General features: G+C 39.6%; 1 protein-coding gene across 4 annotated transcripts; it reads left to right on the top strand.

The window, feature by feature from the left end:
• Window positions 1–1,492: 1,492 nt before the first annotated feature.
• LOC148416057 (zinc finger FYVE domain-containing protein 1) lies at window positions 1,493–14,126 on the top strand. 4 transcript variants are annotated; one of them, XM_088427147.1, is made up of 13 exons: window positions 1,493–1,707; window positions 3,045–3,326; window positions 3,997–4,219; window positions 4,438–4,655; window positions 4,750–4,856; window positions 7,643–7,751; window positions 7,828–7,925; window positions 7,991–8,108; window positions 9,314–9,484; window positions 10,568–10,760; window positions 11,327–11,425; window positions 11,778–12,011; window positions 13,404–14,126. In XM_088427147.1, exons 1-12 carry the CDS (start codon window positions 1,591–1,593, stop codon window positions 12,008–12,010), a joined length of 1,968 nt encoding a protein of 655 aa, XP_088283273.1. In that variant the 5' UTR covers window positions 1,493–1,590; the 3' UTR covers window position 12,011; window positions 13,404–14,126. The 4 variants fall into 4 exon arrangements, with proteins under 4 accessions (XP_088283273.1, XP_088283271.1, XP_088283270.1 ...); XM_088427145.1 differs by lacking the exon at window positions 13,404–14,126 and adding an exon at window positions 12,113–12,842; XM_088427148.1 differs by lacking the exon at window positions 13,404–14,126 and adding an exon at window positions 2,268–2,336 and having other exon boundaries at window positions 1,554–1,707; window positions 11,778–12,842.
• Window positions 14,127–14,622: the final 496 nt, after the last annotated feature.

The following is a 14,622-nucleotide window of genomic DNA, read 5'->3' as shown; positions in this document are numbered from 1 at the left end:
AAATACAAAGTGCTACCAGTTTATGTGAAGACCCTGACCTTGTTATTGAGTTCTCACAACAATTAAGAAACTAAGAAACCAAAATGCATACTGTACACAAACTTGCTCAGCGTGATTAATGTGCTGACCGAGAGCTAAAAGTAATGTGTAGGATTAAGTGTTAAGAGAAGTTTTGTGTTAGTTTGCTTTTTAATAATGATCTATATAAATAAATAACTCGATAATAACTTAGCAAAGCATTTTCATTCAAGTAACCAATGGTTAAGCAGCAAAGGGACAAGCTATCTTTCTTCAGAGGGAAAAAAAAATGGCGGAAGACGACGATGGAAGGGGGTGGGGCACTCACAACTGTAGGACCACCAACGAAAACATATGTTGCCCACCTCTGGAATAAATACTGTATGAATTACATGTACATGTTTGAAGCTTGGTGACAACTTTGAGGACTGGTGCAGAAGGAATCAAATTGTCCACAACATTAGCAAAACCAAGCAGCTCATTGTGGATTTTGGGAAAACAGGCCCCGGAAAGGCCATCGAGACAGTGGAGCAGTAGGCTACTTAAGAGACCAGCAATGAACTAATGGCAGCACATTTGCAAAAAAAGAATGTGCAGCCCCTCCACGATGTGCAGAAAGATTTTGGCCTTCTTCTACTGATCTGTTGAAGTAGTATGCTAATATTTTGCAACTTCTAAACTCACTGTGAAATACAGTGGTGCAAGTCAACATGTAAGATCTTAATCTAATGGTGGCATGCTCATTTATAAGTAAGAATGTTTCTGAGTTCTGTACTTTACGTGACTGTTTATTTTTTCAGAGGACAACTTACTTTCACACTGTACTTTTAAAAATGCAAATCTATATTTCTATCCCATATTTTTTCAAACTAGGATTATTTCTTTTTTTCAGTCTGTGTATGGTACCATCAAAACAACACCTAAGTGAGAATGTTAAAGCCAAGCTTGAGAATTAAAAGGCAGAAAGAAAAAAAACTGTTCACGGCTGCAACATGGACAAGCATGAACCACGGGGTCTCTGACAGTGAGGATGACAAGAAAATAGAATAATGTAATAGTCCTAGTCAACGGCATTATTAAAGAATAGTTTGATGTTGAACTTGTTTGGTCCAAAAATGACTCATGGTGAATGTGATGAGTCTTATGCCAGCCTAAAAACGGCAAACTTGTGACATCCATAAATTCTAAAATAAATAAATGAATATGGTTGAACCCCTACTTGGATTATTTTTGGGACATTTTTTTCCACGAGATTATCGCAGTATTTTAGCCAAGCCAAAACATCTATATGTCAAGAATAACAACTAAACAACGAATTAAAACTACAATATACCTTAATTTACAGTGATTTTAAAAATCTGTTGTAATTTCAAATTTTAACCACGCAGCGGCGCAAACGGACCACTAATTACTGTAAACCGACTTATCGCGTCATCTCGTGCGTCCACATTGGCCCCTCCTCTTTCAACTCAGCCAACACGCGTTGTTGTTTTGGTTGACAACAGGGGTCAGCGCTTTAACTTTTGTTTTCCCCTCCATCGTCACTAACATGCATTAATTATCTGAACCAAGATGTCTGATGTACTCATGACATCAACGGGGGAAACATCTTTGCGTCCAATGCAACCAGAGGAGCGTCCCGACGGTGGACGGAGCTTCCTGTTGGTGGATGACCAGGAAAACCTCCAGGTAAAGTTAGCTAACAATCGCTGCTAGGCTAACGAAAACCAAAACAACTCTGAACGATTTTGTTCAAACACGCTGGATTGCTAAATACATTCCGCTCAAGATCGTTTCCGTGCTAATCTTACTGTATGTGCAAGTCATTTTGTCAAGCTTAAATGCCGACTATGTTGTGGCCATGAAGATTCATGGAAAGTGTATAAACGACTTTGGTCTGAAAAACAAAAAACACGCGAGTTACCTATTCAGCTCTCCTGACCCACAAAAACCGTTTGAGGATCATTGTTTCGGGGACAACGTGAACCTAATTGTATTTCTATCTCAATTTCTCCTCACCAGATATTTTTTATGATCTGGTTGAAAGGGGAAGTAAAGTTACAAAGGAACAGTATATTTCCTAAAGGTGACTCATTGAACAGAAATCAACGTGTCCTACTTTGGATTTCAGTCTTTGTGTTGAGTCTCATGTCAGAAATGGAAAATTTGGACGAAATGTACCGAATCAAGGCTGCTTACAATATGGTGACGATTTGAGACAAGCTCAACAGTTCAGTTTTCATTTCCAGGTATTAACACAGAGATCAAGATTATTTGTTTCGAAACATCACATCTTAGGGAAGCATGTCTTATAACAGGTAGGTAAATCTATAGCAGGTAGACTGACAATAAATTAAAGTGACTTAGGGTTTAGTTCTGAAGAATGATTTGGCTAATATACAACTTCGCCGCTGTTGCCATAAGTAATGGCAGTGTATTTGGGACAATTATTTTGCCACATTCTACCTAATTTTGCAGATAAGATGTCAATTTTGCTGTCATCTTGTTGCCTATCAATGAAGATGAATGAGCAAATTGCTTCTTTTTCATCCATTGGCAGCTGCTTGGGCATCATATTTGTTATGCTGCTAAGTATGCTTTTTTTTTCTGCACAGTCAATATATATACCCAAATCCTAAACCAAGCATAGAACGTAAATGGTATTTATTAGATAATCAGACTTTTTTTCTCTATATTTTACAAGGTATACTATTATTATTTGATTTATATTGTATTTGTATGACTTTATAAATTTAGCTCTGTCTAGTTAAACAGGTTTTGATTAATTGACTCAAGTTGTGTGTCGGATCTGGACATAAATACCTGGAAATAAAATCTGAAATGTTCATGTCTGATACGTGTTTTATGATATAAATCGCAAATGTTTTAAGTTTATTACAAAAAAAGAATCATCCTCACAGTTCCAATACTTACAGAAGTGAATCTATTGTACAATTCAAATATCCGGTGAATGCATTGAAACTGCTCCTATCCCAGTTTAAAATAAAATTTAATTTTCCCTCCAGGTCCACAGTGAATCTGATTTTCTTGAGAGGCTCAATTGTGCAGATGTGGGAGGTGTCAAAGTTCTCTCCATCTTTGGCAACACCGGGGACGGCAAGTCGCATACGCTGAACCACGTCCTGTTTGATGGCGAGAGTGTGTTTTTTACCTCCAAGTCCTCCAGCTCCTGTACGGTGGGCGTATGGGCCGCTTTTGAGCCCTGCCTCAATCTGGTTGCCCTTGATACCGAAGGCTTGTTGGGCGCAGCTGCCAATCAGAACCAGAGAATGAGACTTTTGTTAAAGGTAACTGTACCATACTGTTATTGATTGTCCAATGCTTTTACCCAATATATACATCAGAGGTGCCCACACCACATTGCTACAGTTAACGTAAATGAGAATAAACAGAAGCCTTTAGGATTCCTTCATTTTAATAAGATGTCAGAGAACCTTGCCTGCAGCAAAAAATTAATAAAAATAAAAGATAACTTATTTTTATCTGTTTACATTTAACCAATTGTAAATCATTTGCAAGTTTATTTTTCTATTAATCTTTCATTTTTTAATCTTGTTCAATTATCGCAATGAGTCACACACAGGTCCTATTATACTTAAATGGTGTGAGACTGACGTCAGATCCGTCCGCTCATCTATGCTTGGAATGTTCATTTAACAAAACATTTGCATTGCTGGAGGTATTTTCTCCAAAAAATAGTGGGCAATGTGAAAAGTTGGCAAAAATGATCATCGGTAATTTAAGGTTCCACTGTATTGAGATTACTGTTAGAGCTCTAACATATGACATGAGTGGGTAAATAATGCCATAAGGCATTGGCAAACCATAAAATGCCTTTTCACAACAGTATTTCCAATTATTTATGTTAAGCATCAACTATTTTTCTACTTCGTTCATTGTGTTGTCTATTGGCATGCCTTGTAAGTGACAAAGGTCCTCTCTTCTCCACTCTTCCAGGTCCTGGCGGTGTCAGATATTGTAATCTATCGAACGCGAGCTGAGCGCCTGCACAATGACATGTTCGAGTTTCTGAGCAGTGCGTCAGGGGCCTATATGAAACACTTCACCCCTGAGCTCAGGGCCTTGTCAAACCGCTGTGGTCTGGATGTGCCCCTCTCATGTCTTGGGCCTGCTGTTATTGTCTTTCAGGAGACCACACACACGCATCTGCTGTGCCATGGTAAATTACATATTGAACTATGTATATACAGTATATATATTTGCCTTAAGTCTTCTAGTTCATCCATGTTGTCTGTGTCAGGGAAAAAACAAATGAGCTCCACAAAACAACCTCTGGTGCTCATCTGAGAACGCCGCCAACATTTTTATGCACCACTGATTTTATACAGTATTTTCTGTATGATATCTCAATCTCAGATGTTCTTATTTGTGGCTCAGATTCAAAGGGGCCCGGCTATGCCGACATGCTGCTCCAGAGGCGGTTTCATGAACTTGGCTTGGCAACAGATGCCTTCAGTTCAATCCAGTATATCGGCACCCAAACCATCACGCCTCCCACTGACTACAGCGAGCTGGTGGAGGCTCTCAGACAGCAAGTGCAGAACACTCACACACGTTCTCCTCGTCACCCCGGCATCGTGTTTCACGCTTTGGAAGTAAGAACTGTATTTTGGTGTAAAAATACACATCTATTAGACACAGACAAAGGTTTCTGAACAATGCTTTGGTTTTCACTGTGTGTGTATTCAGGCTCTCAGTGAACGGTTCTGTGGTGATCTACCAGACGACAAACTGAATCTGTACACCTTCTTCCCGGATGAATACTTCACCTGCTCTGCTGTTTGTTTAAGCTGCAAGTAAGTCAGTTATGAAACCATTTAAACACCCTCCCCCTTGCACAGTAGTTCAACAGAGCTATAAAAGCATACAATAGAAAAAAATCCACACGCCCTGTTCAAGTAACAGGTCTTCATGAAATTAAATAAAGAGGCCACGCTCAATTTTTTCAAACTCTTTTCCACCATTAAATGTAATCTGTACAAGTCAATCCAAAAAAATATATTACAGAGGGGCAGTAAAAATAAACACTTGAAATCTTAAATCTGGGGCATGTTTGTACAAAACGGTGAGGGCATGTTTGTACAAAATTGTGAAGCCTGTCCGAGAAGACAGGTCAACTCAAGTCTATCATCTGAAATTTATTTGGAGTTTATCAGAGGCCCTCTAAATAGTGTTAGTTGGGTGGTAACTCCCATTGGACATGAGTTTGAACGTGCTTGGTTAATTTGGAACAGAGCCAGAGCCAATCGTAAATGTGTGTGCACTCTTGTCCAACCGCATTTTTGGTGGTGTTTAAGACATAATAACTACTAGGTTCCTCCTAGCTGTTGGGGTATTGTACTCCCAACATCTTGATCGAGAAATTTTTCTTTGTCAAAAATGTCTCTCCTTTTTGCCTCTGTTGTAAAATGAATAAAGTGTGGCCCATCAGCACTGTTGACCGCAGTACAAAATACACACGTAAGCTATTTGATATCTCGCCAGAAGATTGCAGCTGACCCCGAGGCCATGCTCTGGGCTGCTTTTGAAAATACGCTCCGATCATGCTTTGCCTCTGCACAAACCACTCTCAATTTCAATGGCCTTCTCTCTGTTTGAAGCCATGCCTGGACAATTGTTAACCAGTCTTAGCTGAATGGGACCTTGTATGTGCTTTCGTTTTCCAAATTCTGTTGATAAAAAATATGATGATAAGAATAATTGGGCGCCGCACCTGTGGGGCGAGCAATCTTGTGTTGTTTTATTCTTTCTTTTTTTTCTTTTAAAGCAAGGTCAAAGTACGGTTTGAAAAATTTTATTGTGTGTGTTGGCTTCTTAATCTACACTTATAATTGACTTTGTGTGGGGGTACTGTGATAGCTTGCTTTCCCACCCAGGTGTGCAGATAAGCCCCTCGTGAAAATCCTGTGCCCGTTTGTGTGACCGTTTTTTGTTTTTTTTTTTTTTTTAGTCCAACCTTGTGTTTTGATAAGTTTTTATAATTACTCATTGTGTAAAAGTGGGAATCTGAACATGACAACATCATTCAGCAGCAAGTAGTCTCTTTTGCACTATTTCTTGAAGCCTTCAAGCTTACAAACACAATTCCACAATAAATTCAAAAGATTAATCACTGTGGAGCCACAGTATGTAGAATTGTTGTACCCAATGTAAGTACACATTACTAAGGTTGTCTAATATCCCAGACTTTAATCAATATACCACAGCTTTGGCGGCATAATGAGGTCATGTTTGTGCTGAAAATATTTAGACATTAAATAATGAATATGAAATTGCTCGTGTAGTGAGAAACAAGAAATCCTGAAATGTGAACAATGGAACCTGTAAATTTGAAAACAATGTGTTCCAGAATGCTGGTCAATCTCCCATTTGTTTAGAGAAAAAAAATGGATGCACTGGTGTTTGAACCAATGATAAATGATTTTAGGGGCCTTCATAGGAAATCTGATGGTCGATAATGGATTACTTTCAAACTGTCTTAACTTCAGGGAACTATTTATTGAAGATTTATTTTAGCTTCATAAGAGAATGTGCTGAGCCTGGAAACATTGCCTGTTGGTTTTGCTTAAATAAGAACAAAGATGAGTGAATGTTTAACATTCGTTATCTTAAAAATTTGGAAAGCTTTATTTGATGTACAAAACTATAGGGAACTTTTTTCTTTTTTAAGTTTTCATTTAGCTTTTTAAGTTATACTTATGACATTTTGTTAGAATTTTACAACAAAGATGCTTTTAACAAACTTTGGCATCTCTCTTTTATTATTAATCAGATGGTAGCTAACTTTCAAACTGTGTTCAATTCAGAGAAGTATTCATTTAAATTTTCAGTTAATATTACAAGATATTCCGATGACACCGGGAACACGCCGTTCCTTATGTTTTTGTTTTAGGAAAAAAAAATAAAAGTGAAATGTTAACATTTCTGTTATTTTAAAAAATATTGACCGCTTATTTAGAAAATTACAGGGCGCTTTTTACTGAAGTTTTCATTGAACTTTTGAAACATGCTCATGACCCCGGGATCTCCCTGGACTTTTTGTCAAAATTTTACAAAGATGTATATTGTCTATCATTTATTTCGTTTTTCAACATTATGCAAATCTGAAAAGTTTTCAAGAGATATGCTTCAAGACATTTCAATAAAGATGAGATTGGTGTTTCTATTTTATTTTATTCTATATTCAATGCCATATATTTTCCTTTTAACCGAAAAGGAATATTGACTCCAAATGTCAGTTATCAACCATCCTTGACTCATAATAATATTTACAGCTCTGAAAAAAAAACAACTGAGCAGCCTATCTCTAACTAGAAATAATCCATTCCAAGGTTTCTGTCACCACCTTAAAAAAAACTCTTTAAAATGCACATTTTTAAATTAGAATGTTAACATTTTTGAGTAGAAATCATCAGACTATATAACGATAACCCAAACCCCAAGGTCTGAATTCCTACTTACTGAGTTACTGCTGTGTTATGTAAGTGGCCCTTGTACTAGCCGACTGTAAGAATAGTTTGCTTGTAAAATTTAAAAAAAGCCCCGTTGGTCTGAGTTTGATCGTGCTTTGTGTGGCCTCCAGCATTCGCTGCAAGAATGGAATGAACCATTTGCGAGACCGGGTCCCTCACATGGCAGATGGACTATGCCAGTTTGCACACCAGTACAACAACAAAGTCCTTATCTGTAAGGTATGATAAGATCTTCACATCATCCAATGAACTGAACAGAATCACGCTTGAATTGGTCACTTGTTACACCCACCAGAGGTGCTATGAAGGTGGCAGAGAGGTGATAGTTGTGCCTAAAACCTCGGCGTCCTCCGATAACCCGTGGCTGGGTCTTGCCAAGTTCGCCTGGTCGGGGTAGGTTCCTCTTTACGTTTCCTTCCATCCACTCCTTTTGTGTTAATGTTTTGCTTCTTTTTCAGCTACGTGTTAGAGTGTGCCAGCTGTGGAGTCATCTACCGCAGCAGACAGTACTGGGTTGGGAATCAGGATCCTGAGAGCGGTGTGGTTCGCTCTGAAGTCAAGCACGTATGGGAGGGGGTAAGTCATCCATGTTTTCTCCATGTAATGCAAGATGGGATGTCAAACAATTGAAGAACTTTTACAATAACAACTAAGTGAATTCAAAAATCTAATTCGATATAACCAGTCCGTGGATACTGGGGTCATAAGGTCTGAACCAAGATGTAGTGGGAAATAGTGTAGCAGGTAATCACCAGTGCCTTTAAAGCAGGGGTATCAAATGTACAGTCTGTGGCCCGGATCTGGCCAGCAAGTAGGTTTAATCTGGCCCGCAAGATGATTTGAGAAGCATTAAAAAAAAAAAAAAAAAAAGAATTAGACCGAAACCATGGATGAATAGATAAAAATTCTTACTTTTATAGCTTGCTTATCACTTCAGTGGAATGCTACAGTAGCATTCACGTTAGCCTTTTTGTGCTACCGCTTAGCGTTGGGAAAATCTTTGCTCCGCCCCAGAATGATTCACTATGGGCAGGGGCTCGCTATCTGGCCCATTACCAGACATTCGACTTTGGTCCGTGTTGTATTAAAAAGAATTAGTCCTGTATTTCTTTTTAAATTACTTTGTTGACTGATCAGCAGTTAGTAACACAGCTATTCCGTATTTGATCGACTTCTTTGTGAGTTTTTAACTTCTTCTGTCATGTATGTCATTACTTGGGTTCCACCCAGTGTCCATAATGAGGCACTATAACACCATTTTACTTTCATTTTTTTTGCTCTTCTCTGGAATTTACTTGAATTATCTACATATATATTTTACACCAATACATTTACAATTCACCGCCACTATTCCCTGTGAATTGGGACCAGGTCAACGTGCATAGCAAAAATCTACATAAAATTGACATTTATTGTTTTTAAGTTATATATCATGATTTTACCAGTTCGGCCCACTTTTGAATAACTTTTTCTGCAAGTGGCCTCTGAGCTAAAATCAGTTTGCCTCCCCTGCTTTAAAGGGACGATCAATGGCATACAAACCAGAAACTCAGCTGCTCTCAACACGCGCACCGACATTCAAAACACATTTTGAATGACATTTTTGACATGACAGGACACATTTATTTGCGTGTTATTGAAATCGATGGTGGGTTTTTTTGTTGTTGTTGTTTTTTTTAATGAATAACATTTGTTTTCATCATAAGATGTTTTATAAAACTACAGGTTCCCATTAAATATTTTGCACATGCGTGTAAACCCGTACCTCTGTCGTGTTCCAGTCGGACACTTTCCTCACCAACCACCAGAATGCGGCACAGAGGGTCCTGGATGGGATGAACTCGGTAATCCAGTCAGTGTCAGAATACAGCACTGGTCCTACCAAAGCTGTTACTGCTTGGCTCACTGATCAGGTGGCGCCGCCATACTGGAGACCCAACACGGAGATTAGGGTAAATTCCGTGCAATCTTATACTGTAAATGAAAAGTAGTGAAGTTTAAGCTGTAGAAAGACAATACAAATAGTATACAAAAAGCAGTGCAATTAGGCATAGATGTACTTTTGCTTCAAGTTCAATTCTGGGTATATTACTCATTACTCAAGACAAAAGACAATTTGCATTCATATTTCCTGTGAGGCTGATATGATATGTATTAATATAAGACCCTAATGATTCCACTTTAAACAATACCGTAATTATATATATTATTTTCTTTAATTCCACACCATTCGAGGAAGATTCATCTGTTAGCTACAGAAGCCGAGTTTTGATGCCACGTGTATTTTTATATTGGCCATATTCTTACAAGCACTGAACCACCGTCCGAGTCCATCCTTGTTCACACACCGGAATATTATTAAAATGGAGAGGATCGTGTTAAAGTTAAGATGTCTCCAACTGATTCAATTACTGGGCGGCAGAGTGGCTAGATAGGCAACCGAGTGCGGAGATTAGACAACACGGGAAGGTATTCTATTTGACTCGTTTCTTAACTCCGGTCTTTTGGCATATACAGACATTCAGAAACTTACGGATGCTGTGCAACTTCGGGTGTTTACGGTAAAAGGAACCTGAGCTGCGTGGCGAGGTAAAAGAAAAACAACTGCTTCGAGCGCATTCAGCGTTATACTGGTGAGGCGTTCACTGACCGCTCACAGTGTGTTCTAAAATACACAACTTAACCCGTAACAAATTAATAACTTAGAGATATGAACACAAGAAAATGTGAAGCATTTTGGAAGCTGAGGTTGATTCTGTTTTGCGATCGTTTTTACATCATTGCCAAAGTGTTGGTAACATAGAAAACAACAGAATTCGACCCCAAAATTAGGGAGGCATCCTATACACAAGTGCGTCTTATATTTGGGGAGTTAAGATATATGCCCTTTTTTTCTGGTAGTTTGTGTCACAATGTTACTTGAATTTCATTTTAACTGTCCCTGTTAGCAGTTGGGCTTTGGTGACTCTAATATCGTGGTAGTTTGACTTGAGACAAATGCTGTTGTGTGTTAAGTGTTGTCTTGCGCCCGTTAGGCTTGTCATGGCTGTCAAAAAGGGTTTGAGGAGGCGGAGCGGAAGCACCACTGTCGCTCATGTGGCGAGGGCTTCTGCCACCTGTGTTCCAGCCACAGGATGCCAGTACCAGAGAGGGGCTGGGGTAGCAGCCCCGTCAGGGTGTGTATGGCCTGCTATCGACAGGGAGGACCGCCGGAAAGCAACAGTCAAGGTAAAACACAAACCCGTTGGTGACCTATTCACTCTTGAAGTTCATTCAGGATTACACTAATGACACTGTCATTGAGCCATTTATTTGTTTTAGTGTTTGCATGAATTAGTTCATTTGTGTTCTATGTGTTTTCATGTTTGTTTTCATTTTTTTGAAAATATGTTGATGTCCGAAACTGCAGCAATACAGAACTGAAATGCATAATACAGGTGTGCTTTTAGTATTTGGTCACTCTTAGCTAATTAGAGACCTAGCTCAGTGTAATGCAGTGCAGTTATACTCAGAGCAAACTGCATCTGCAAGATGCATTGGACCACACAATCCCAAAATACCCACAGTGAGCCCTTGATCAATATTAAAAAAAAAAACACACACACACATACCATGCACATTTACCACATTTGTATCTTTGTTCAATGTTAAATATTTCTTATCTACTTTGGAGGAAAGGACCAACTTTAGACATTTGTATTATGTTAGTACTAATGACAGCACATTATGTGTTTATCCCTAAGCTATATATACGCGCATCATGTGTGTTTTCCCTTTTCCTCTCTTTTTCTTAGTGTGTAAAGCAGAGCCTCATGGTTTCGTCGCACGCAGGGTGGCGGAGGTGGCTCAGTCTACTCTAGACATCGTCAGCACCGCTGTGGACTACCCACTCGGTGAGTTTCAGACACTCAAATAATAATCACGGTGTGCATTTTGTTTTCCATTACAGATTTTGTGAACATAATAACAAGAGGCAGAACTAGGGCATGAATGCATTAAGAACACAGAATCTTAAAAAAAATAAAATACCTGACTTCTTCAACACGCATGCATGTCCCCCAACAAGAGAGCCTGCATTCAACAAACCCAAAATTCAATGATATTTGGTTGATTAATTTCACATGTGACTGTAAAAGGACCCAAGAGGCCCAAACTTTTGAATGCAAGCAATTAAATGAACATTTATTCAACGTCGCCTTGAGCAGTCATCTATAGTAATAAGGATTTTGTTTGTTTTGTTTGTAGGTTTGGTGAAAGGTGTGGCTCGACCAGACTACTGGGTCCCTGATCAGGACATCACCCAGTGCCATCAGTGCTCAAAAGTCTTCACTCCAGTAATGTCTAAGCACCACTGCAGGGCCTGTGGCCAGGGGGTGTGCGGGCCCTGTTCCACGCACCTGAAGCCCGTCCCGTCGAGAGGGTGGGACCACCCGGTGCGAGTGTGTGACAACTGCAACGCCTGCACCGATAGTCTTTAAAGTAAGGCTCTAAATCCCGAGTCAAAATCGACAATCTTTTGCTCTGAGGAAGGTTTGATGTCAGGACCTGGCATGCATTTTTTTACCTTCTGCTTTCACCAGTGAATTCTCCTTCATGTAGTAGCAAAACTGATCAGAGACGAGCGGTCAGCTTCTCTGCAGGTTTCAGCCGCTTTCACTCGTCGCATCTAAAATACCACGACAACAGCTTGAAGCAGCTTTGACAAGTGACCCGTAGAGGAAAAGGGGAGAGCAAATGAACCAGCGGGAGATTTTTACTGCAGCAGTAACCTCTTTTCCAAACATGGCAGTAACTTTATACACCCTCACATTTTATCTAGCAAGGCTCCAAATCACTGGAGAGGATTTTATTGTGAATTCATTAGACACCTGCCTGACATGAATGTCCTTGAGGGTTATGATTATGGATGGAGGTAAATGGTTTAAGTCCCCTTTGAAGAAGTGTGACTATGCACCAGACGTGTCTCCTTGCTGGAAATGCTTGAGCTCGCCCTGTGTGTGCGAGGAAGCCCATCTTTAATTCAGAATTAACCATCAATCTTTAGCAGGCAGCCTCTGTGGGAGAAGTGATATGTTCCATATTGTTCGACATTCCAAAGTGTGAGATGCTGTTCTGAGCAAGTGGCCTCTCTCGGAATCTTAATCATCAAACTGGAATATTAAGTTTTGTTGGTACTTAAATTGACTCAATATCTGTCTATTGTGAGAAATACATAATGTTTGGACTCACCGTATGATTTTTTTTTCAAATAACAAAGTCATCGTATTTCTGTTTGTTTTTAAATAAACAAGGCCAAATTGTCAGACTAAACATTGCAGTCGGTATTATTGCATTCTGGCTCATGGGTGAAATGCCTAACATTTACGCACGAGGGCGCTGCAAGACTTGAAACATAGGATCCCAGATAGTTGAACCCACCATCTTAATTGTCCTGAAAAAATCTCAGCAGGATTTTTCTTTGAGGGTGAAGTCCTATTTGGAAGTAATACATGATTATGTAACTTAATTGATAGTCATTTATTTATAGGGCATCTAATTAAAACGAGATGCAGAACGGATGCTACAGAATAAATGTGTCTCTTGCATTCATTCAGCACTGTGATTCATGTCCAAACTACGACCTGGGGCCGTTTGCGGTCATCCATTTTCAGCGGTTGGCGGCATATATTAATAATAACATTGGACACGGCCCACATGGCCAGTATAAAACTAAAAGATGTAGTGGGCAGAGTGAAAATGAAAGAATTCAATTTTGGAAGCAAACATTGTTCCACACTGATCACAGTGTCCAATTTACGAACATATCACAGTTATCTTCAAGGAACTCCTTTCAAATGCTGTTTGTTCTTGTTTTGTTCTGCTGCTTTTCAGTGCAGAGGTGGATCAAGTCTTGGAGGATTCAGAGCCATTGGCCACCCCAAAATCTTAAAAAAAAAAAAAAAGAGCCTCACATTCAACACAAAGATTATGTCACTCTTTTTTTTTAACAGTAACAAACCATGTATACAGTACTTTATTGCTTAATTGAGTTTAGCGTGTTCAATAAGATGACAAATTCTAAAGTGGTCTGCTGGAGCCCCAAGCAGACATTGCCCCAGTGCATTTAGGCATTTCATCAAGTAAAGTCAAGTCAAATTTAATATACTAGCCCTTCATCACAAAAGAGTCCAAATGGCTTCACAAATCCACAACGGCATCCCCTGAATCAAGCTCCCACAAGGACAAGAAACAACTAAGAAAAACAACAACAAAAAACATCTGGGGAAAATTTTGATTACAGTACTTTATATACTTATGAGTTTTGTTTTTTCTCTTTTTTTATTTTGCGATTTTTCCCTCCCTTCCGGATGAATTGCCCCTTTTCATTATTTTTCACAATTTTCAGGATTAACCCGCAAAAAGGAATGCTCTTTCAAAACGCGATCTCCACTTTACCGTAGTGAGCCTTTAGATGGCGCTCAATTAGCCATTTTGGTTTTTTGTGCAAGCAGTTCTGCACGCACACGCCATCAGTCTGACTTTCATCTACTACGTCAACGTGACGTTTTGTACGTGGCAGCTGCAGCAGCCTAAACAAATCCGCAGGAACCATGAGTGAGTAAATGTCATTAATCACTGTAATTACTTCCTCCTATGGCAACATTCAATATGCGCAAGTAATAATCCTGTTTGGGACAAATACTATACTGTATTTGCTTAACTGGCGAGTTTAACGTCTAGTGCAAACAATTTGATAAATACAGCGTGTGAATAAATATATAAGAAGTGCTCATGCCCTGCGTGCGTGTGTGTGTGTGTGTGTATGTGGGGGGGGGGGGGGGGGGGGGGGGGGGGGGGGGCAAGAGAGGGACTAAAGCGACTGTGCTTGAGTCCCCAGAAGGCCGACATTGTGTTTTCAGCAGCGCTCATTGCTTCAGGCACTCCGGGTTTGTATGTATGGAGGTACATTTTGCTGACACCAGCACTTTCCAGATGGTATGAATTATTATTTATTTTTTGCTGCGTAGCCATGGCAACTGAAGCTCTCTTTCCTGCGATGTCGGCTGCAGACTAACGCGCGCGCGCACACACGCACACACACACGCACATC

Source organism: Hippichthys cyanospilos, chromosome 11 (assembly GCF_059441005.1).
Source record: "Hippichthys cyanospilos isolate Australia breed blue-spotted pipefish chromosome 11, RoL_Hcya_1.0, whole genome shotgun sequence".
NCBI lineage: Eukaryota > Metazoa > Chordata > Actinopteri > Syngnathiformes > Syngnathidae > Hippichthys > Hippichthys cyanospilos.
Note: the sequence above shows the minus strand (reverse complement) of the source record. Positions and strands in the feature narration are given on the sequence as shown.

Bases quoted from the DNA above. Each gene is read 5' to 3' on its own strand.
- LOC148416057 (XM_088427147.1), top strand. From the start codon at position 1,591: ATGTCTGATGTACTCATGACATCAACGGGGGAAACATCTTTGCGTCCA. The intron at 4,857-7,642 runs GTAAGTCAGTTA...TGTGGCCTCCAG, and splicing joins GCTGTTTGTTTAAGCTGCAA to CATTCGCTGCAAGAATGGAA. The intron at 11,426-11,777 runs GTGAGTTTCAGA...TTTTGTTTGTAG, and splicing joins CGCTGTGGACTACCCACTCG to GTTTGGTGAAAGGTGTGGCT.